The sequence below is a fragment of the Amphiura filiformis genome, chromosome 6, assembly GCF_039555335.1.
Source record: "Amphiura filiformis chromosome 6, Afil_fr2py, whole genome shotgun sequence".
Classification (NCBI taxonomy): Eukaryota; Metazoa; Echinodermata; class Ophiuroidea; order Amphilepidida; family Amphiuridae; genus Amphiura; species Amphiura filiformis.
In genome coordinates, this window is record NC_092633.1 from 37,615,152 (window position 1) to 37,640,379 (window position 25,228).

Sequence of the window (25,228 nt, forward strand, 5' to 3'; positions counted from 1 at the left end):
TGCCATTGTTTGTCTGCATAGATATCTCTTGACTATGGTTGAAAGACATGAACTTTGTTTTTGAAGCATTCATTTTGAGGCCAACTTTTCCAACAGATGATTCAACCCTTTGCAGTAGCTCTTGTGCTTGGTGGATTTCCTCTGAAAGTAGGGCTATGTCGTCTGCAAAGTCTAAATCTGTTAGCACTTCAGGTCCTATTCGTCTGCTTCTTCTCTTTTCCAGCTGGAATCCAAGCTGCTCTTCTCTGCCTTCGACTGCCTCCCTCAATGCGTAGTCCAAAACCACCACAAAGAGGTATGGGGCAAGGTGCCTCCTTGCAGTACACCAGCAAGTATATCAAACAGATCAGTTTCTCCATCTGGAGAAACTACTTTTACTGTGGTATCTTCATACATTCTTGCTATACCTTCCACAAGTTGATTAGGGATTCCATAGGCTTTGAGAATTTGCAGCATCTTTCCTCTATGAATGGTATCAAAGGCTTTCCTGAAGTCTATGAAAGTTATTATTGCAGGCAGGTTTTGGCCTTCACTCCTTCAATGATCCTCCTTAGGGCCAGTATGTGGCTTACTGTTGTTCGGCCTACCCTGAAACCATTCTGGTTGATCCTAAGCACTTTGTCTACTTCAGGCCTGATCCTATTGAGAATCATTTTGTTGAATATCTTGGCTACAACTGAGCTTAAGCTTAATAAAACTACCTTACTATATACTAAGGAGTTGAAAATTGAATTGATCTTGAACATGATTATTTTTCCATTTATTTTGTTTATTTATTTACCTCTTTATTTTATTTTCAACTTTTTAAATATGCCAGAAGGTCCAAGTGGAAAGGCAGTGTGCTCTGTTCCCACTATCTAGGCGAGCTTCACAAAGATGCTGCCAAGTAGTAAAACCAAATCTAGTAAAAACTATGCGAGTTAATTTGGGCAAGTAAAAGGAATCGTACCAAGATCTACCAAACTTGTTTAGTTGTTTTACATCAGATGACTCTACAATTTTGCTTTCCTGATGATACATCTTCTATGAATTCCTTAAATGCCAACACCTATGCATATGTCAGAAAACCCATAAAACGGTCTTCCAATTGTTAAATTATAGGGCTGCTACTCACTGTTAATATTTTCTGTAATTTGCATACGAAGGACTCTTAACTTTGACCTTCACCGATTGCCTTGAATGACCAAAATCCAACAACCTTTGCATCTGTCAGAAAAACGACCTCCAAAATTGTTAAATTATAATGCTGCCCTTCGATGTTAGTATTTTATGCCAGAAAGGAAATCTGTTCACATATCCTAACCCTTACCGATTGCTTTAAACAATTTTCCAGGAATTGTCATGAAAATCCAACCAAAATTTGACTTCCAGTAATTCAAGCTTTTCCAAGAGCCACTAACATTCTTTAATCAGACTAAATGATTCACGAATATCCCACTTGTAATATCAGGATATCATATACCGCGCATCACTAATGCACCACAAGCGATGTTACTATATTGCATATCGCCCAACACCTGTTTACGATCTCTTGGCCATATCTTGGCTAGATTTTATCTTATTTTATTATTATTTTCAACTTCGGATGGGAATACAAACTGCTTGTAAATTTTCCCGACACTAACTACCGAAAATCATAGCGCCCCAAAAGCGCTGCCTGTGAATGACTCCTGTCCACGATTGGACAAAGCAGGGGCATTATGCAAAGCAGGAGTCACAGCACATCTCGCATGGCTCCGCCTCTTTACCTTTTCAGGACTGAAACCCTGGGATTATTTTATAATCCCTGCAATGCCCTGGAATTTATTGCAGCAACAACAATACAGTTAGTTTTTAAACCCATATCCCATGGTTGCTGTTACTGACACATGTGTTTTTAACCAGGCATTGATCTTTCCGTCCATGGATTCGATAAAATCAAGCATGTGAATTCTGCAACCTATACACACGCCTATTTCATCCTGCAGAAGTCCGATGTTTTTCTCTCAATTAAGTTGATACATTATGTGAGCGATGCAAATTATATGTGAAAACCCATAATTAAACTAAATAATAAACATTTTAATCATAACTGCTCCTTATTGGCACTCAAATTTCGTTTCGGACACAACTTGATATCATAATTTCAACAATGTAAATATCTTTGTTTATGTGATACATGTTCGAATGAGCGTCATTCCATTAATAAATAACTTATGTAATTTCTCGTAAATGGGTTGATCAATAATCTGTTGATAGCATACAGAAATTGGCTATTTGCAAAATCCCCAGGACTGATTGACGGTAAACAATTTACGCAATTGGGCGAATTTCGATTTTTATTTATTTATTAATTTTTTTTTTTATATTTATTTTTGCGACTTTTGACAATTTCCTGGTCTCAAAAAACCAATGATTAAGGAAAATTTTTGCGACTTTTTAACATTTGGCTCCCATAAAGTTAAACCAAATTAAAACATTTTTGGAGACTTTTTGATTATTTGGCCAGCAATTCAAGCAGAAATTTTTTGGCAACCTGGTTTTGCGCCCGGGTTTTGCGTTCTGCTTGTGTGAATATCACAGTTTGAAAAACTTAAAAACCGTGTCAAGTGAAATTATAAAATAAATCGCTTTTCGACCCAATGTTATTTATACTTCCAATGCCCATTTTTTACAAATGTGTTCTACCTTTTAGGCTTTAGGCCTAGGCCTGCTACTAAAACCGGGATTGATTATAAAAGCAAATTTCTCACCGAATCAACTCATCATCTTGACTGCTCTCAACACCGCTGCCGGATAACGCCCGACGCTGGGTGACCCGTTCACGTAAAATTGTCACATTCCGCATTTAAAATACCAGCAACTTCGCCTCTCTATCACTCGGGTTTATTTTATAAAATATTTAAGAGAATCCCAGACAATGTCACAATTTCCACTTGCCGCAATACCATCACTATGATAATATTGATGACTTTACTTGATTGCTGCAGCTAGTTGTTTCGTGCGTAAATTCAACAACGATTTTCCGTTCATGTAAAAAAGACTGTGGAATCGTAAGGGAACCAAACTGGACTATATCATTAGCCTATGATCGCACTTGTACTTTCATAACTGATGAATTATCAGCCATGCACCTGGCGAGATGCTCTCGGTGATAGCGCAATATACATAAAATTCGATCCAGCTGGTGGTAGGCTCCTTTTCTCCCAATGTTCCACTCAAAGTTCTTGAAATTCCAAACCGCCCGCATATATTTTGTTGTATTTTTCCGGCGAAAACCATCAATGAAAACACGGTCCACATACAAAATATTGTTGTAAATACACTTCCAAATTAATATATAAAGCTACTGGGATTACTACTTATGAGCGATGGTTAAATTGTAAAAATATGCAAACTAAAAACTTCCGAAAAGAAAATTTTTAAACACAACCTAGTCTTGTTGAATCTGACAAAATAATGACGAAACAAGAAATGATCGGAATGCAAAACATCGCCTGTGTACCACGTGACTTGGCAACAGTACACAAATTCACACAATAGGCCTTACCAACGCGCCGGACCACAGCATTTATTCTGCAGGGGTTAAATTGGTTTTTCAATTGATGGGATTGAAAGCGTTATTTCTGGATGTTAATGTTGGCATCTCTGTGATAAGTGAATGCCATTGTCAACAAATTAAATCTATCTTGGATTTTACTACTAAGTATTTTATAATTGCGATCAAGGTATATTGATGAATAGAATCCAAATCCATAGCTATTATATTATTATGTAAACAGGGCAACATTGCCAAATATTTTTAACAGTGAAAGTTGTTTTTGCCTTGATCACTACTTGCACTCAGCAAAGTGATATTCGTCATAATGCAAAAATCAGCAATTATGATATAAGCATTTAAAAAATTGTTCACAGTATCTTCCTTGGAATATACTTTTGTATGGCACACCAGGTCCTAGGCCTAAGTCTTGAAAATAAACTTTCAAAAAGAACACAAAATTTGTTTTGTAGTTAGGGCATATTATAGAGGAAATTTGCCAAATTTCATGATAAATTTTGTACTTAAATTGATTTTGTTTGCAGGCTGGTACTCAACAATATAGGATCCAGATAAATGAACTGGAGAAGACACTGACAATGCAGAAGAAAGAAGCGGCAGAAGCTAAGATCAAGTAAGACTGCTCTTTCATTTACTTACAGCAATTATTTACTTACTTAGTCATTCTTTATTCATACATTTGTACATCCATCCATCTATTCATTCGTTCATTCACTTGGATGTTCCAACAATAATCAAATTAAGTAATTCTTGGCCAAACTGGAACATGCTCGTTTCGTCCATGTAGTGTACTAAGCGTGTACGCAGTGTAAGGCGCGTGTATACTTTCTTCTGTACCACGCTATATTCGCGTGTGTTGGCCAAGAATTACTTAATTTGATTATAGTGATTACCTTTATTTTTCCTTTTTCTTTAACAGAGTGAAAAACCTGCAAGCAATTTTAGACAAGAGGAAATGTAAGTAACTTTTATATCCGCAAGATTTCTTGAAAATAGTTTTCTTCCAAATATATATATATATATACTAGAAGCATGTGTATATCAGTCAGATTTACTTTACATTAACTGAATTAAAATTAAGCTATAGTCTTATGTGAAAGAAAATATCTCTGCAAGTTACATGCTGAGAGAAAGTTTAGAACTAAGCTAATTTTATAGGTAGCCATGTAGGTAAATATTGTAGCATAGTAGCAGGTGTTTGAAAATCACTGATGAGACGAATCTCTGGTATTCAAACATTTGGGAGTGATTGTGCAAAGACTACAAGCAGTGTGTAAAATTCAGGCAAAAAGCAACGAGTCTGCAGGACAGGCTGCACCTGTCCATTCTGTTTTATGTGGAACTTTGGTTGTGATATATCCGTGCTTGATCGCTGTCATAGTAGCTTGTTATCAGTGGACATTTCCAAGGTTGGAAAAATTGCAAAACTGTCCCGCTGACCCGCTACTAACATGGCTTTGCCGGGATGTGTGTGTATCGTTAGTAATGATACTATTGAATGGCTTTTGTGTGTGTGTGATATGAGAATTACTTGCACAAGTGTATATTTTGTTGTATTGACAGTCAACTCAGAAGACCACAAAAATGAGATTGCCCAAGTGAAAAAAGAGACGAGAACAATGGCAACCAGCCTTGAGAAAGCAAAGGTAATTAATCAAGTCTTAAGATTCATTTCCTCAAAATTGACAAAGACTTTCTATCAGGCCTAAGGCAAAAAAAATTGTTGTGTTGCCCTCAAGTGGGAAAAATGGGAAAGTTGGATTCGATTCGGTCGATTATCCTTTTTTTTTTAATCTTCAGTTTTAAAATCCTCACAAATATTAAGTAATGCTTTTAAGGGACATTTGTCAATTTTGACTACTGGATACTGGATAGATAATCAATTTAAGACTAGTCTTAGATCCGCCTCAGATCGCACACGTTTGAATGTGCCGATCATACGCAGTTGGACTTTTAAATCCGCTGCCGACAAGGCATTTACCTACAATGCACCTCTGATCTGGAACAATTTACCGTCATCTGTGTGAAGTGCTCAAACAGTCTCTGCCTTTAAAAAAGGCCTCAAAACCCACCTGTTTCCGCAAACATAATTTTGATTGCTTCATGCTTCATTTTTCTTTTGTTTTTCAATTGTTTCTTGTATATATTTTGCATATGTTTTGGTTTTTCACGCTGTGATCTTTTGAAATGGGGTGTAACAAAAGCTCTCATGTATGTATGTATGTAAAATATTAATTTTAAGTGAAAACATCGATTTTTTTTAAAAACATATCTGTAAAAATCATCATTAAAAAAATTTAGGGTCGGTTGCTGAGGGCAACACAACAATTTTTTTGGGCCTAATCTGGCTATAGCATTGTTTTTGTAGTTGTTGTAATTGTTTATTTCTGATATTCTCATTTGGTTTAATTGGTTGAAGCCAATTTGCAACATGGACCACTATTTTAATATCTGTTATTAGCTGTAAACTTAAGAGATGATTTCCAGGGCTTCACTACATATTTTCTGTTTCAAGCAATTTTTCATTAATTCAGCTTTAATAATAATAACTTTCTTGACAGCTGTATAGAATCAATTTGTAGTTTTCACACAAAAGTTTCCAATTGGTTTAACATGAATGAGTGTGATTTTAAGCATTTTCACATAAAATCTGATGCAAATAGACCGAAACTTGCATCTTTCAATTATTTGAGGACTTGTACCTTTCTTCAGCATTACTCAAACTATTGATGTGATTTACTTGTAGGCAACGATACTACGGCTAAGGACTCGCTTGATTGAGCATAACATAAGTGTGCCTCGTATGGCTCCACAGTTCTTACCCAAAAAGGCAGGTGATGTGAAGGAGATGGCTGACAACTCTGATGGTAAGTATCCTGTGTGTGTGTTTGTGTCTGTCTGTGACTCATTTTTGTAAATGAAAATGAAAACTACAGCATTTGTTCAGGAAGAAGGGAGCCAGTCATGCTGGCTTGGTGAGGAGTGGTTAGAAGATGATTTCCAGTACAGTGTACTATCTGTTGGTCTTCAAGTTTGTAAATAGGTCTTATTACAGTAGAAGGTCTGTGGGAACTCTGGCAGATTCTAATCAGTGCATTTTTGCGGTTGCACCACCAGCGTACGGACAAATAGCGCTTCTATTTGTGTTTATACACCCCGTTGGATTAGGTTAGTGTGCGCAATTCGAATCTGCCACTGCAAAATCCAACTTGAGACAAGACGGACTATATGCCATAGTCGATTATTGAGATATTGAAAATGTGTTATTAGTCTCAATGAACGCATTCAGTTGAACTAGAAATTATACAAATATTTATCACAAGTAAAGTATTCAATAAATAATCATAAACGGTTTGTATTAGTCCAATCTAACTAGCACAAGTATCAAGTGAGAGTTTAACTTTCGCGCCAACTCAAAAGCACCGCAAAATCCACAGATAGTTGTGTACACTGTAGTTAGTGAAAACCAGGTATATTCCTGGGACTGTCATAAATCGATTTGGGTAATGGCAATTATGGCATATACCCGGAGGTTTTAAATCATTGTGATCTGGATGACCAATTACAAGCCAGACCCAGTTCTGGGATAACTTTTTCATTAACACCCATGTTAAGCATTTTAGCAAAAATCAAATGAAAGTCCGAGAGCCAGCAAATGGAGGTAGTATGGTTGCTGAAAATATCAGATGTGGAAAATTTATCAATTAAGTACTCGCGAAAATGGCGAATATTTAGCGATTCACGAAATTAAGTACCCACAAAATTAAAGTGTTTTACAGTATTAAAGCTGAAGTGCACAAATTAAAACAAATCAGGGTTTATGTATAATACAATAGCTGGAGTATGAACGATGAGCAAGTGGGACTATGGAGAAGTCTATGTGATGGGTTGATTGGATATTGATTGATTGATGGTTGATATCAAGTAATGATTTTGAATGATTGTTTTGATTGATTAGATGAGTATAATGGATTGTATGATTCATTGATTCAATGATCGTTTGATTGTTATGTTTACAGTGAGCATGGAGTCAGTCAGTGATGTAGATGATGATGTCAACACTCAGAAAAAACCAGAAACTCCAGTGAACATACAGGAGGAGCATGACACCCCATATGGGAGGAAGATACAAAGCATACTAGAAAGGAGAAATGCTGCCAACGGACCGCTGCCTCTGACAAGGAAAACTGGAGTCATTGGCCAGAAAGTGAGTAGCTGTAGTCTATTTGTATTCCTCAAGTCAGTGACGTCAGAATGTGCAGGTCGTAGTTTGGCGTAGTTTGGCGTACATATTTACGCACCGCCTTCAAACGCGCATGTCTATACGCCAGTGCTTTGATTAAATTCAAACGATTTAATGATGTGATCACTGATGTTTGCACTGTTGTTACTGACTCGAGGAAGGTAAAATCACTGTAGTCTCTGATATGATAAATCAAAAGTATGCATATATGTGACACGATCAAGGGAAATGAGTCGGATGTCACTTATATTGATTTTGAGATATTGGCAAAGAAAGTGTTAAAATTCTTTTGTTTTATATTGTTTTCAGCGATTGATAAATTGCGTAACTTTGCAAAGAAAAGCCGTGATCGACATTGGGTTTTCAGTTTCTGAAAGCTCTAATTGTCCTCTTTAGAAACATGTAAACCTCATTTTCGACCAGGGTCGACATGTGACTCATTCCCCTTGATCATGTCACATATATAGAGAATGTATGTGTGGCTATGTAAGTTTGTACAGGCTGGTTTGCAGTATTACCAAACAAGTCTGAAACATGTTATCATGCCTGCTACAGAGAGGCTCCATGATTTCTTTTCATTTGTAATGGCATAACAAATTTGTTGCAATGCATTTGAGCGCTACATCCGCCATTGTAAGGCCCTGTACTCAGCTGCTTGTTGTGTAGTAGTGTTTGCTACAAGAAATGGGTGATATTTTCCTCAGCATGTTGATGTGTAATTGATACACACAGTCCGCACTTGCTTCCTCCTGTTGTAAATGGAAGGCAATTCACATGGATGCATGTCTGCAAATGTGTGGGTGGGCTTGTAAACACCGTCACAACTAAGGACATTTATCAACTGGAGACGTCCCCCTTTTGTAGAGACTATTTCTGCATACACACTACCCATAGAAAAGCTCAAAAATGCAATAAAATCAACCAGGGACACCAACTCCTTGTCTGTACCCAAAAAATATGAAGTGTGTATTCAAAATGTCCCCACTTATGTAGACAAATAGTGTCCCCGGTTGTTACTTGTGTGTACCCCGATTGAAACACAATACATGTGGCTGGGGGCATGTTTAACTTGGCTGTTTCATAATACAAAATTGTAATGTTCTTTTCATAACCTTTTGACTTTTTACTTGTTAGGTAAAACAAGAAAGCAGCAGTGAGGACAACCTGAGTGGTTCCGAGATGATGTCTCATGTAGCAGATGAAATAGATGCACAACTCAAGTTGACAGAGTCACAAGGTGACAGCAAACCTCATCAAGAAGATACAAAGAACACATCTGCCCTCCGTGGTAAGACGTTGGATATGCAAACAAGAAGCTTGCGTGTTGGAAGAAAATTTCAGACATCCAGAAAAACTGCAAGCACCAATGCAAGACCTGTAATGAAGGAGATTAGAGGAACAGGAACTAAGCGAGGTATAAGAAAGAATGAATCAGAGAAGAAGGTAGTAGATGTGGCAAAACCAAATACAAATGTGGGTTCCCAAAGACAGCAACCAGCTGGGAAAGCAGAGAACATAAAACAATGTGATAGGTTAACATCTACCACAGACATGGATTCATCTGATGATGATGAGGCTAAGGCATCTATTGCTTTTAGGACAAGAACAAGAACTCAATCTCAATCAGGTCACAGTAGCACTGAAAAATCACCTGAAAATAAATCCACTGTATCTAAATCAAACAAAACTACTAAAGCAAACAAAACTACACGGTTTGTTAAATCAAAGAAGTCGTTTTCAAGAAGGCAGTCGACGAGAGAACATTTGTCGAAAAAGAATGTATCGGTTAAGAAAAATGAGACAAGCACAGACAGTGATACTTCTAATGATGAAGGAGGAAAATCAAGGAAGAGTCCTCCAAGGACGAGAAGTCAATCACAGTCGGGTACTAGCGGGTCCGAAAAGACGCCATCAAGCAATAGCAAAGGTCCTATGCAGAAGAACATGAAAGCTAGTGCAACTTTGAGTGACACATCAGAGGAGGAAACTGGTAAAACAAAAAAAGTCATACGTAGGGGGAAAGTTAACAACTCACATGAAAAGAAGATTCCAAATGATGAAAAAGTTCCTGTGAAAACAAATATCAAAACAACATTAAGCGGCACATCTGATGAGGATGAAGCTGAAACATGTGCAGGAAAAAATAATGACAAAGCACCTGGTAAAGATGAAGCTTTTTTGAGTGATTCATCAGACGATGATTGGCAAGCTAATGAACAAGAAGGGAGTGCTACCAGTAATAAGCCTTCAACAAGAAAGGAGGCATCTAAGAAGGAACTTGAGAGTGATGAGGTAGCACGCAATTCTGCTCAAGATAAGAAATCACAGGCGCTGGAGATGTTACCACGGCAGAGAAGAAATACAGACACAGAGTTTGAAACAAAACGGTATCCTCGCCGATCAAAGCGAGTGCCAAAACGATGCAAAGATGAAACAACAGAAGATAAAGATGAAACAACAGAAGATGAAGATGTCCAAACGAGAGCATTTTACAGTGATGGGGATAAACCTCTCAATACACACAACAGGCAAAAATATGATTTTAGGAAACATGTAAAGAAAGCAAAGAAACTGAACGATTCGTCTGATGAATCTGAGGATGAACAGACCAAAGAATCGGAAAAGTGTGCAAGAAGTGATCCCACATCAATTTTTGATGAGGAAGAGGAATCCACAAGTGACTCCAAGCATGGAGTACCATCTGAAAGAGAAAAGTTGACAACATCTCTATCACCTACAGAATCAGCCAATGATAATAAGCAATCCAATTTGAGTGTCCTCCTGAAGATTCCATCAAGTCCTCCCATCAGAGCAGAAAATCTTGCCCTCTCACCAGATGATTCAGCATTCCGTAAAAAGTTTCTAAAACCAATATCGCCTGTACGCAGTTCTCCGAGGAAGAAGCTCAGCAGCAGCAGTAGTTCTGGAGATGACACGCCTACAGGAGATACCCGTACCAATCCTTTCTTTCCTGTAAGATCCACAAGGAGTTCTATACAGAATCTGTCTGCATCCTTTGAATCCGTAAGAGGTAGTTCTTTAGAAAGTTCTTTCCAGGAATCTCTTGAAGGAGAGGCTGGTTGTTCTGGATTACAAACAAGATCTGCTGCTAAAGCAAAGCCTGATGTTGACAGTACTGATGTCAATGGCGCAGATGTGCAAACAAGAAATAGTTCTTCCTTAGAAAGTTCTCATCAACATTCTTCTGGTAACGATGCTAGTTGTTCGGAGTTGCAAAGAAGATCTGCTGTTGAGACAAAGCTTGATGTAACCAATACAGAGATTGAGACAAAAATGCAGTCTCAAAGTTCAGATGACAGTGCCAATGATATACCGTTAGACATTGAGAAAGGGAATCAAAATAACAATGAGTTGGCTCAAAATCAAGTTAAAAACAATGATGACGAAGCAGATGTGTTTCCCAGGATTGTAAGATCAAGAAGACCAGATAGCAGGAGTAGTGAAGAAGAGAAATCAGAAACAAGTGCAGAAAAGAATCAAAATAATGAGGACGTCCAAAATGTTGCTCAAACTGGTGAAACCTCAGTGGAAAGCAATACAAAAGTGAAAGAGGAGGTTCAGTTTGCAGAACCTATATCAACTAGAAGTTTTTATAATAGAAGAAGAACAAGATCAATGTCATCAACATCATCATGTTCAGACGTGTCAAATCAGTCGGATTTTGTTGAGCAACAAAGCTCTCTGGAAAGTACGACTGATTCGAATAGCGTAGAAGCACCCAAAAGAAGAACTCGCTCAATGTCAGCTCGGCGGCAGGATCCTCCAAAACAAGTACGGATTACGAGATCCATGTCGGAACCACGTAAGGCAGATTTAAAGAAGATGAAAAAGGAATCTGTAAATGAACAAGTGGATTTGAAGAAAATAAAGAAGGAATTTGATGATGAGAAAACAGATCTGAAGAAGAAAAGCAAGGAATTTAATGGTAAGAAAACAGATATGAAGAATACAAGCAAGGACTTTGATGGTGAGAAGGCAGATTTGAGAAAGGTGAACAAGGAACTTAATAGTGAGAATGTAGATTTTAACAAGGACTCTAATGGCAAACCAAAGAAAAAACCCTTGAATCCTGCCCCTGGTAAGAGGATAACAAGATTGCAAGCACTTAATCAAAATGTAGAGAATTCAACCACCAATGCGGGACAGAGTGGAAGTAATACATCCAATGCAAGACCAAGGGAAGACTGCAACAATCTTGAAGATGGCAACAAGAATAAAAGGAATCTGAACACCAAAAGAACGAGGTCAAAGAATGAAGACAATTCTGGTAGAGATGGAAAAGTAGTCAAAAAGCTTAAAAATGCCCAGTCTGAAGGAACTTGCTCATTCAAAAACAGAGCAGGAAATGCCTCCAATCATGATGATAATGAACATGAAGAACTCGGTGACCAGAGTGCACTAGCTAGGAGTAACACACCATCACCAGGATTGAATGCCCCTGACCCACCAATTCTAGAACCATTCCAGAATTATGCCTTACCCCAAGGAAGAGTGTCTCCACTACCACAATTATTTGAAGAACGAGATGCACATCGTCATATGTCGCCCGTGTCCCCTCTGCCAGAACCTTTTCAAAATTTTGACGGGGAAAGGTCGTTATCTCCACTACCAATTTCACCATCTGAAACCCCACCTGTAATGGAAAGACCATTGTCTGCATTGAGTCTACCTGATCTACCACCAATGCCGCCACTTGTAACTCCATTGCCACCAAGTCCATTGAGATCCCTCTTGACAAGGAGCACCAGTAGATTGTCAAACCAAGTTAGAATGGTATCACCCTTGACTACTCCTCCGCCACGTGCTATATCGCCTCTCCCAACTCCTCCTATGCCAGATGCAATATCACCACTAAAAGACGATGACAGCATGGATACTGTTCAACAAAGACTTAACCTCATTCCTTCTCCAAGGAACTTTCATGCTGTAGCCCCGAGGCATGCAGTTGCCGTTCCGCCGCATCCAACAGGACATTTGTTTCAGGCTGCACGCTGTCTTACAGATAACTTTACTGAAGAGGATGGGGAGATAGCTGGCCCAAGTGGCATCAATACTGTTGCTAAAAAGGGTAGCAGGGCTGGTGGCAAGGTACCTTCATCAAAAGACAATGACAATTCAGGTAACCATGTTAAAGTGCCTTTATCAAAGGACAGTGAAATGTCTGATGACACTGGTCAGGTCCCTTCATCAGAAGACAATCGGATGTCATTTGACACTGGAGATGTGCCTTCATCACAGATCAATCAGAGGTTAAGTAACACTAGTGCTTCCAATTATGATGTTAAAAATGCGGATGCAATCATTGAAGCCTCGGCTGAGCAAGATATGTCTGTCATACAAAGCCAGGGTGATGGTTCTCCAGATATGAAAGCAAATGATGCAGATATGCTATCTGACGAAGGACAAGTGACTGAGAGGAACATAAGTCCCATTGAAGAAAGTGACTCTTTAAACAATAAAGATGAGAACAAGAATCACAAAAGGGTCAAAACAGAGATGGATGATACTTCCAAAGAAGACGTGCAAGAGCAGAATAAAAGTTGGAAGAAAAAAGATGCAGAAAATAAGCAAGAAAATGCTGCTGATGAAGTCTACACTGAGAAGAAAAATAATCAAAATACCACCAATGCCCTTCCCACAATGCATTGCCATGATGTGAAACGTGATGAGAATGCTGATCAAGAAAATGTCAAAGTTGGTGGTGAACAAGGAAAGAAAAGAAGTGGGAAAGGGGCTAGGAAAGGTAAACAAGCCAAAGGAAGCACCAACTCGGTCAAGAAAGATAAATCTGATGAAACTTCTGGTACTGTACTCGTACAATCTTGCCACAAGGGAACAGATATTAAAGATGATGAGAATGCTGATCAAGAAAATGTTGGTGATGAACAAGGAAAGAAAAGAAGAAGAAAAGGAGTAGGCAAAGATGAACAAGCAAAAGGAAGCAACAACTCGGTCAAGAAAGATAAGTCTGATGAAACTGTTGGTACTGTGCTTGTAAAATCTTGCCACAAGGGAACAGACATTAAACATGATGAGCATGCTGATCAAGAAAATGTTGGTGATGAACAAGGAAAGAATAGAAGAGGAAAAGGAACAGGCAAAAATGTACAAGCAAAAGGAAGCAACAACTCGGTCAAGAAAGATAAGTCTGATGAAACTTCTGGTACTGTAACTGTAAAATCTTGCCACAAGGGAACGGATATTAAACATGATGAGCATGCTGATCAAGAAAATGTTGGTGATGAACAAGGAAAGAAAAGAAGAGGAAAAGGAGCAGGCAAAAATGAACGAGCAAAAAGAAGACACCAACTCAGTTGAGAAAGATAAAGATGATGGAACTTTTGATACCCTACCCATAAAATCTTACCAAGATGCTGTTAATGACAAGGATACTGATGAAGAAACTGTGGATGCAGAGAAAGAAGGGGGAGATGATGGTGAACGAGGAAAGAAAAGAGGAAATGCAAGAAAGCATAAACAAGTAAAAGACAGTGTCAACAAAGAGTCTGCAAATGTTGATATCTCCACTAAAGATGGGGATGAGAATGATGTAGATCCAATACCATTGATCATGACAAGAGGAAGAAGAAGAATAAGTCACATTAAAAAAGATGGTAAAAGTGCAGATGGTCTACCACAGAAAAGATGCACTAGGTCAATGAGACATACCTCCTCATCAGAAGACAAAGATGTACCCAAAGAAGGATTAGATAAGTGTGTCAAACCAGAGGAGCGTACGAAAGAAGATGGTGGTGTAACACCTGGCATGAGATCAAGGAAAAGGACAAATAGTGGTAAAGATGAAACAAAAGAAAGCAATATAGATGAAGATGTGGTCAAGTGTGTTAAACCTGATAAGGTTAAGAAAGAAAAGATGGGGAAAAGTGCAATTAAACCCGCAAAAATATCAAGAAAAAAACCAGAAACAAATCAAGATTTACTAGAAGTACTGGAGAAGCAAGGCGTCGTCACAAGTGAGAAGGATGATGATGATGTTAAAAGTCGGATGTCAAAAACTGCATCTAAATCAGAAAATGTCAAGCATAAAGTAAGTACAAAACCATGTAGCAATCTTCTAGCATCTTCAAAACGAACTGCGATAATGATCCAGCAACGGAGATGAGGGTGTCGGGATTTAAACGATCACGGTCATGGCAAAGACGGTCATCGGAAGTGAATAAAGCTCAAATTGATAATGCTGCTGCTACCGAGGTTAAACCCAAGGAGACAAGTAGCTTATTCCCATCAGCAGAAATGTCAGCACTGAAGGTCACCAGTATGTCTCCTGGAACTGGAGGGCATAGTGGAAGAACCAAAGAAGGGGATGATGTTGCAAGTGACATGAAAGTAATAAATTCTTCATCTGTAGTCACCAAAGCAGAGAAAAGTGCAAGTGCCATCAAAGTGACATCACACCTAATGGATGAATCTTCCCCATCCACAGCAGCCGGTATTTCCCCAGTCGCATCAACAAACCAAACTATTTCACCACCAAAAGATAGTAATTTCAGAATGAAACGAGGAAAGGGTGCACTTAACTCCAGTGAGAAATCCAGCTGTAAGTCTGTTAAGGAGGAGACGTTGCAGCCTTCAATGAAACATAGTGTGACACCGGTGAATGAAAGTAACAAGCAATGGGGATCAGTGCAATCAAGTAGCACCAGTGATACCAATTCATCTAGTGTAGTTGAGGGGCAATCTATCTCTGTATCAACTCAATTAAACCGTAGTGATACAGTTTCAGCTACAGTCCATGGCGGGGCAATTTCTACAGTTAAACAATCTACCACACTTCAAAATAACAGCAATTCCTCAAGTAGGTGTCAACAATCATCAACGTCAACTAGCAAAGCCACAGGAAGTTCAGCAAGTCACTCTCCTGGTATATCTGCCACCAATTTGCCCAATGTGTCTCAAGGACAAGCAGAAGTTAAGCCCAGTGAGACTGATCCAGCCACACCACAAGCTACCACAACTGCTCAGAAATCAGCCAACAAAATTGGCAGTCTATGGGGAAACATAGCCAAGGATCATAAGAAGTCGGAAAAAGCAATGCAAAAAGAGGCCACTGAAGTCTGGAAATCTTTGACGGAGAAAAACACTATGTGCAAGACGGCACATAGTGGAAACAAGAGGATGGGTGCAATTAGTGATGATGATAAAACTGGTAATAGATCAGAGGAGCAGAGAAAGCAAGGAGGAAGGGGTGTAGCCGCTGCCTGGGGAGACTTTACTGTGAGTGGAGAAGATCAGCAAGAGGCATCTCGAAGAAGAAAAAAGCAAATGCCGGATAAAATTGCTGCCAAACAAAAGAAATTCAAGGTAGGGCTATCTCATACATAAGAGTGACATTAATAGTAGAAATTTCATTTGAATGAACACAGCTGCCAACAGCTGTACACGACCCCACCGCGATCGCATCTGTGCATATTTCAAAGTACAGCACAAACACACAACCTTAATGAAAATACTAACCAATCACAAGTGAGTTGGCATGGTTGGATTCATTTCCACGCCACACACACAGGTGTTCATCACACAGTGTACATCGTAATGCTATTGACAGCTGTGTTCATTAAAATGTAATTTCTAGTGTATTATACATTCTTGCTTTAGATATTGGACTAATATTTTACCCATCCATCATGACATGAATAATGAACAGAAGGTGACCTGATATATTTGGAAAATCAAATTCTTTACAACTTGAACTTACGTATAACATTAAATGTTGTCCCTTTCAAGCATTCATGCAAAAAGAACACGTAAATGTGACTAATTCCTTATGGAATTTATACAGCGTGATACTGGTTGTCTACAGTTCTTTTATTAATGGTAATCATCATGATCATGTAATAAATTAATATGAGAGATCCTAATTTTCTAATTAACACATTGAAATTAGGAGTTCCAAATTGGTGTATTTCCTAAGATATCAACAAAAAACTGTTGAATTTGTCTCAAACGTGGTATACCACAGTTGAGACTAATTCGACAGTATTTTTTATTATTTCTCCGGAAATATACCAATTTGGAACACCTAATTTCAATATGTTAATGAGAAAAATATGAGCTTTCACCCATACCAAAATCTGCATTTTCATGCGCATATTTTGGGGGCTTTAGGCGCCAGCCTCGGGGTAAAAGCAGGGGTGCCAAAACGAAAGGCGGTGGTAGAAGAAGGCGGCAAAGCGAGCGGGCGGCGGAAGAAGAAAGGCGGCAAAAAGAATTCAGTAGAGAAAAAGGGCGGAAAAATTTGAAAAGTATAAAAAATTTAGAAAAAATTATATTATACATAATTTTTGCTCTTCACTTTTTGAAACCACCAAAAAAATTGGGTCAACTTTTTCGGGCTGTTGAGGAAGGGACGGCAAAATTGAATTTTCTTCAGCCCCCCGGGGTAGGAGCGGCCACGGTACGCCACTGATTTTGAGGGGATAAAGTGTGTGTGTGGGGGGGGGGGTGAGGCTGTCAATCAGGTTTCCCACCTTTAATGGTAAAGAATGAAAAATGAACAATAAAATTGTTACAAAGGTACAGAGAATTTTATTACCTGTAGTATAATATCGCTTCTGTGTAAACCTAGTCACAGTTGACTTGCTGAATGTAGGATTCTACTCATGACTTACTTAATCCTACTCATGAATAGATTCTAGTTTAAACTCATTATATGAAGAGCTTATTTCCAAACCGTGTTAAGTCCACAACCCTGTGTGTCTCATTTACTTGTGTGATACACAATTACTTTGACAAGTTTAACATTAGCAATCAATGAGTTGTACCATCAACAAGCCGTTATTTAATTACCATAACAATGCTACATAACAATATGCAGACTATTGTTCTCATTTGGGAAACAAAGGCCTCACCAGTATTGTCACTGTGCGTCCATCCACTGTTTGCTTTGTAATGGTGCATCCAACTGAAATTATAATACCTAGCATCACAAAACATTGCAACATCACACAAGGAAATCAGAAACATGGGATAGTGGACTTAACACGGTTTGGAAATAAGCTCTTCATATAAAGAATAATCATTGAAGCAAGTAATTCTTTTTGCCATCCATCCTTCAAGGAATCAGACACACCCAGTACAACCATGCCCTATACCAAACCAATGAGAGAGGAACAGAACAAAGTGAACGATGGCCATGTCCAAGACACCTTAAAAATGATTGCAAAGTATCGGATGGGAACCAATGCTACTAGGCTGGCTAAGAGAATTGTATATGTAAGTACATGTTTGCAGGATCTTAGCTAGGATTTGACAAGTGCCTGTCATTTTCACCAAAACTGTCTATCCAAATTTTGACCCTGACAACAAACACCAGACCTCTGCCCCTTTGGGGGGTTCAGTCAGTTCAAATAACTATTGTAATAGGCTTGATTTGTTGTCTGGTCTTGTTTTTGGTTTACATAATTTATTCAAGCATTATTTTTTAGACTTTAGCATGTCACTGGCATTAATTTTACCTGTCCAAGGAGCAAAGTGTCTGTCCAAAGTGACAGGTGACTAGCTGAAACTCTGCATGTTCAACAGTAATGGTAAGATATCAAATTCACCTCCTGCCTATAAGTGAGCAACATGTGCGTCTTTTGATTGCTTTGTCATGTGATGAAAACCTTGCTCTTGGTGTGTGATTGTTTACACTCAGAGTGCAATGCAATGTTACAAATAACATGGTATACAAATAGTCCTCAGATGCCAATTATCCGTAAGTGTCAGCCTAATGTGAACTATTTGACCCCTGTTCATGACAATACAATAGGGCAGATTTTCTCATCTAGGTTTCACATGGAAGTAAATCTGCCTTCTCCAATCTATTTCTGTGTCTGTGATGTACATCAATTATTTCCTATACTCATTATAATGTTAAATGTTAAAATGTTAGATTATTAAATACATACATTTTTGTAGATTGAAGAGTTCGATGCCTGTGCCCTCTGATCATGCTTGAATCAGTTGACACTGTTACAGTGTTTTGACCTGGTGACATCGCACGTCTGTGAGCGCTCAACTTGTCAGTGCTTATGCGCCACTCCCTTTTCACACTATTTGTGGTATTTTTGTGTTCCCTAAAGAACCCTGCAATTATAGGTTAATAAACGCGTATTACTTGTCGGGAGAGAAATTAGACAAAATAATGCACACACGCTGATGTTGATGAGTCTAATGCACGAGCCCCAAAGGGTGGAGTGCATTAGACGCATCAACATCAGCGCAAGTGTATTATTTTGTCTAATTTCTCGAGCAACAAGTAATACAAGTTTATTAACCTATTTCATACACAAGAAGAAAAAACACATTATTTTTCTGTTTTTATGACGTATTCTCACTAAAAATGTTGGAAAATAGGAACGAGTATAAATGCATCAACCCGCCCGAAAAATTAATCAATCCTATGCGACGCGAACGCGCAAGAAACACTGTGCGTAGTATGCAGAGTGCACAATATACACAATCAATGCATGTTTCGTATTTTTCTAACCGCTTTTCTGATTGGCTGCTTTGATATAGGAAGTGTATGAAATATCGTTGACCCATGGGCAACTAGGCATACCTACAGTATTCCCCACTTTTGTTGACATTTGCATTTCTTATTGTATGTCAGAATTTCCAGTTCAATGCCATAGACCTGCTGCCGGTAGTGTTTGCCCGATGTGTGGCTGGGAATACCTCCAAAGAACCTGTACTTACACCTATAGAAGATAAAATCATCACAGCAGTTGTAGACTGGACAAAGAAGAATAACTGTGTAAGTATACTAGCTGTAACCTGGGCTATTCCATTTAAAATCTACACTACCCCTGTGGAAGATTTAGGAAATATCTTCCACAGGGGGAGTATGAATTTCAAATGGAATGAGTACATTAGCAGCTCCATTTGAATTTCATACACCCTCTGACATAGACTCAACCTGAATCTTCCCATGAGGGAGAGTGAGTTTCAAATGGAGCTGCTAATCTGTTAATTCCATTTCAAATTCATATTCCTTCTGTGGAAGATATTTTCAGAATCCTCCACAGGGGGTAGGGTGGATTCTAAATGGAATAGCCCAATGGATGCGCTATGCAGGAAATGGTTGACAGGTGGCTGGGCCATTCTTGCAGGTAAATTTATTTTCAATATTCTGTATGCGAGTAATACTCACTTGAGTAGAACATCCCGAGTATGGACAAATGTAGATATCATATTTTGATGCTTAAAGGCCCATTCAGTGATCCCAGCATAAGTGAAACAAAATTAGAATTTGCATTAAGAGTAAAGAAAAAGTCATTCAAATTGTCATTAGGTGTTTTTTTTTTTTTTTATTTGGGAGGAAAAAATGAAGAAAACAGTATTGACAAACTTGTAGCCCCATTCAAAAACATCATAGCTAATTTCTCTACTTAAGTATAAAAGGAATTACAGATTTGTGTAAAATGTACATGTAACTTTTGAAAATGCTACCTCTACGAGGGTTCTCAAGATCTTGAAAAATGTTGTTGTGCGATGGTAGTCTGCTTACCAATATTTTGTTGTTGCTTTTTTCTCAGACGACACTAATTGATTTCCTGCTGGCATACTTGCGTCAAGTCATAGATATGCCAACCTTGATGTCTGGTTATAAGATTAAGATTACACCACAGAAAAAGTTTGCTATAAATAGCACACTTTGTCGACTCTACACAATTCTGTGTTTTGAGACAGGTAAGATAAATACTGGGCTTTCATTAAGTAATCTAAGCTCATATAACGACTGCTCAGTACCAGAAGTGGGTAAGTGCAATAGCTGCCCTGTGAACATTTGATAATTAACACACAGTATATTGTACTCATCTACATATATCAGTTACACATGGCAGCTATTGCACTTACCCACTTCTGGCACTGAGCAGTTGATATGTGTTGTTGAATGAGTAGCTCATTGTTGAGGTAGCGGGTGTGTAGTGCAACATTTTGTAAGTTAATTTATATGTAGCAACAAGATGCTTTAGACCAAAAAAATTAATTGTTTGTTAGCCCACAAGCAAAGTAAGTGTGCTATGGTGTGTAAACATGAACTCATTCATGATCAATATAATAATACAAGAGAAGCACAAAGCTAAGTACATGTTTAGAATCTGTAGTGTAAGATTCAACTTCTTGCTTTCTATCGTGATACTAAATACCAATCATTTGAATTGATCTCACCCAAGAACTTATAATGTATCTCATTTAATTTTTTCTCCAGACAATCTTCAGTGTGCGCGTGTGTTTGTGTATGACCTACTACGTAATGAATATGCCTGTTTAGAACGTCTCCTGGTGGCTGTCGCATCATCTTGGCCAACAGTCTTATATAAGCAGGTATATGCGTGTACATACTCTATTATATCTTGTTCAGTTTGTGTATAGTTCACTTTGTAAGCACTGAATTTGATTGGGCCCTGGTCACCCTTTACCAAGCTGTAGAATATTATGTGGCAACCAAAAGGGTTAAATGCATTTCACAATGAGTTTCAGAGATTGAAATGATTTGATCACTGCCACTTGTTCCGAGAAAAATTTGAGCAGCTAAACAGAGGTGTAAGTTACAGGTATTATGTTAAAAGAATTATATGTTAAAACTTTGGACAAAATGTGGGCACATTTGATACATGAAACATCTACTCATGTGACCTTTTGGACTTCACAAATTAGTAAATGTTTTTATAGCAAGTTTAAAAGTTAAAACCACAACAAGGTGAATGTAGCTTCAATAAATAACAACGTTGTTGTTTTACTTGACAGGAGAGTATTCAAGCATCCCCTGTTGGGTCTGTGATAGAGGCTGTTGTGATGCAGAGACTGTCCATAATGCCTGAAGAAGAAATGGTAAGAAAGCACAAACAGCTCTCAGATTGGAAGACATGACTGAAAAGTTGCACATGCTTGACTTTTTCAGTCCAATAGCCTGCCTTCAAGAGACTGACATTGAACTTTGCCAAAAATGTTATTGTATACTCACACTACCATGATAATATTAATTTTGCACAATTGTGCGATATCTGATGTCAGTCCGATTGACCCTTGCACCCAACCCTGCTTTTTGCTATCAGAAGTTAAAGAAGAAACGAAAAAGGAGAGAAATTGAAGGAAGAAGTCACTTGGCACCCCAGGATTGAACCATAGCCCCAGCCCCCCCAGCGATTCCTTGAGCATATAATCTTGAGACCCTGGGATTCATGCATATGCAGTGGTTTTCATCGTGGTATTTTGTGGTATCATTATGGAAAATTTTGAACTAGTTGTGATAAAACATTGTTAAACATGAAAACTCTATTAGAAAACGAGAGACACTGCGGATGTGATATCCGATTGATAAATAAATAAAATAGACAAATCATCTATGATATAGCTACTCCTTCATTTTGATTTCAGACTCAGAAAGCTTTGATAGCTATGTGTGGCTGGAAGGAACACCAAGCTGATACCATCACTAACATCACCCACCAGTTGGTTGCTATGGTACAAGATGCCATCTATACCCAGCTAATCAATGAAAGTAAGTCATTCAATATAAAAAAGTTGAAGTTAAATCTTTCCCAAAAAAGTTAAAGTTAAATCTTTCCCAAGCCTTTCGGCCCATTGGGCGGCGCATATCTCAGTTTCATAACCCTAGGCCACATGTCTGCAAGCAGAAAAGCTACAGCAGGGGTTTAGTCCACTGGTAGCCATGTGTTTAACTTTCCCTACTCCATTCTTTCAATGTCGAACGCCTGGCAAGAAGGCAGTAGGTATCATTTTTAAAGCCTTTGGTATGGCCCGGCCGGGATTCGAATCCGCGACCTCCCGATCGTGAGGCGGACGATCTAACCACTAGGCCACCACGCCGGTTCATTCAGTATACCTGGGGTTAATTTCACAAAGTGTTGCTAAGTAAAATCTGTAAGACCTGTAAGCTTTCATCAAAACTGTTATATGAGACTGGTGTAGGGGAATAACTTCACAGAATCTTTTACCCACTCATTTGATATTAACCCTTAAAGAGGAAGCCCCGCCAGAGCAGTTCTTCTAGGGTGAAGCAAAGCTGCTTGGTTATCAAATTAATCAGTGACAAGGTTATCTCTGAATTTGACAGGTGCTAATTGATGTTTTAATGTTATTTTATCAATTAGCTCCTGTCAAATTTAGAGATAACTTTGTCACTGATTAATTTGATAATCAGCCTGGTTTGGTTCACCCCAGAAGAACTGCTATGGTGGGGCTTCCTCTTTAACAGTTAACTTACAAGGATCTACTGTGGGCAACGGGTCATAACCTGAGTCATTCTCAAACTTGCAATTGGGGTCAGGAGACTTTCTAAGTCAAGTTTACAAACAATCAGATCGCTTCAAGTAGGCCAGTTACAGCCTAAACCAGGCACAAACAACAACAACAACAACAACAAAAATTTATAAAGCGCCAATATACAAAAAGTCAATTGTTCAAAGGCGCTGAAAGGCAGACACAAGAATTCAAGTCTGATAGGCTTGTTGGAACAGATGGCATTTTAGCAGCTTTTTGAAAAAAATGCCAACAGTCTGAGCATTCCTAATATGGATGGGAAGTTTGTTCCACTCTTTTGGTCCAAAGCATGAAAAAGATCTATCTGCGAATGACACACTATGGGTTCTGAGTTCAAGAAACTGAGGAGATGATGTTGATGACCGCAGTTGTCTACGAACCGGTTGTGGCTGAAGCAAATCAGAGATGTAACAAGGAGACAGCTTTGTAGACTAAAAGGAGGACTTTGAAAATGATGCGATGCTGTATGGGGAGCCAGTGGAGCACAACAAGTTCACGAAAGTGATTGAGTCAAACCTATCCACACAATGATTTTAACATCCACCAATTATCATTTACATTCAATTATGATTCAATCGAGGATAAATCCTGGAAAACCCTTTGCACAGGGTGTCACCCTCCCTCTGTACATCTCTGGCTATCTGTCTGTCCTCCCCGGATAAGAGCTATTGCTTGGCTTGGATGTTCCAATAATTGGTGTATCTTTGTCCAACAGGATATCTGTAGTGAAGTGACTTTTTGGTGCTGGAAGATGAACAGGTTCGCCTTCCAGAAACAACAGCAGGTCCTTCCATGCGATCCGTCTGTCAAAATGAAGAATATAATGAACCGTATAGTTATAATGAAAAATATCAACATTTGCTTGTAAGGTAAACAGTTAAGTTTAGTGTGAAAGTGAAGAACAACCAAGAAAATAAAGTTTGCGAAATGCCGTTCTGCCTCGCCAAATTTCGCTTTTGGTTCTGTAACATGATTTTCTGTTTGGTCTTACAACTATAACACACTTGTCCATATATTCAACATTCCCATTAAGATAATAATATTCACTGTTTTTGGTAATTTACTCAAATTAAGTTACATTAAATCACTCTTTATTCATAAAAACACAGAGAAGACCCAAACCAATGCAGGGTTTACGTCAAACAACAGCACAGTACAATTAAAACACAATTAAAAAACAAAGAACAAATAGATAACCTGAAATCCTGGGAAGGGCATGGATGAAGCAGAAGAAAGAGAAATCCTTCAAAGGAGCTCAGCATATTATGTAGGAGCAATTCTCCCAAATACCATTGTGCCACGCATTCCAGATGGTATAGCTTGAAAGGAGGGCTAGCTGACTGACCTCCTTCTTCACAGGTTTGACTTTCTCCGTGCTAGTCTGTAAGATGGATTTCAGACTTTCGTTTTCATGAGTTTCGAGGCCATGACTGCTTAATTCAATACAAAACAGCTGACATTTGTAACCTTTATCATTGAGATTGTGGATAAAATGGGCATACTTGGTTTCTTTCCTGTCGTGGGCTTTTTCCATTGTTAGTTTCAAAGTTGGTGACCAGGATGTTACGAGGGATAGAACCCCTGCCAGTCGCAAAATGTGTATGAATTTCTAGATCTATAATTTCCAAATACTAACCTTTTGCGCCCACCTAAAATCATTAAGGACAATAATACGCATCCTCTGCAGTCTGCACCAAGCCATGGAAACAATGTTTCTGCAGAGTTTTGGAAGCATTGGAAAATCTTGCTTAATGGTGATAACAAGAAGGCTTTCTCGCAATTTGCTGGACCTGTCAAGAGAATGTTGCGATACTTGCCACACCCATTAAGCAGCATCGTTTACATAGCTTGCAAAGGTATTGCGCTCTATATTGTTTTCCATCAGAACATCTGTAGCCATATTATTTGAGCTCTACGCCCCCTCGCCTACACACGCTCTTCCGGTGCCTGAGGCAAAAGTGTTAGGAGCTCTGTTTTAGCTCTTTCCAGCCTCTGTGGTGCCTGCTCTATATCTCATGATGTGTGTATAATTTCCTCACCGCGTTTTGCACTGAAATATAGAAGATTCTTCCCATTATAGTTTTGTAGATGATAACAAGGTTTTCATGCAATTTGCTGGACCTGTCAAGAGAATG

At 38.6% G+C, this 25,228-nt stretch overlaps 1 protein-coding gene across 1 annotated transcript in view; it reads left to right on the top strand.

Moving 5' to 3' along the window:
- The window catches only part of LOC140154511 (uncharacterized), a 56,929-nt gene that overhangs the window by 23,775 nt on the left and 7,926 nt on the right, over nt 1-25,228 (top strand). Inside the window, exons 8-21 of the mRNA XM_072177079.1 lie at nt 4,063-4,151; nt 4,458-4,495; nt 5,102-5,184; nt 6,285-6,405; nt 7,558-7,745; nt 8,916-14,118; nt 14,174-14,776; nt 14,914-16,124; nt 17,880-18,035; nt 19,417-19,560; nt 20,342-20,495; nt 21,019-21,134; nt 21,558-21,641; nt 22,188-22,311. Of these exons, the coding sequence (XP_072033180.1) occupies nt 4,063-4,151; nt 4,458-4,495; nt 5,102-5,184; nt 6,285-6,405; nt 7,558-7,745; nt 8,916-14,118; nt 14,174-14,776; nt 14,914-16,124; nt 17,880-18,035; nt 19,417-19,560; nt 20,342-20,495; nt 21,019-21,134; nt 21,558-21,641; nt 22,188-22,311 (8,314 nt within the window). The remainder of the gene's footprint in view (nt 1-4,062; nt 4,152-4,457; nt 4,496-5,101; nt 5,185-6,284; nt 6,406-7,557; nt 7,746-8,915; nt 14,119-14,173; nt 14,777-14,913; nt 16,125-17,879; nt 18,036-19,416; nt 19,561-20,341; nt 20,496-21,018; nt 21,135-21,557; nt 21,642-22,187; nt 22,312-25,228) is intronic.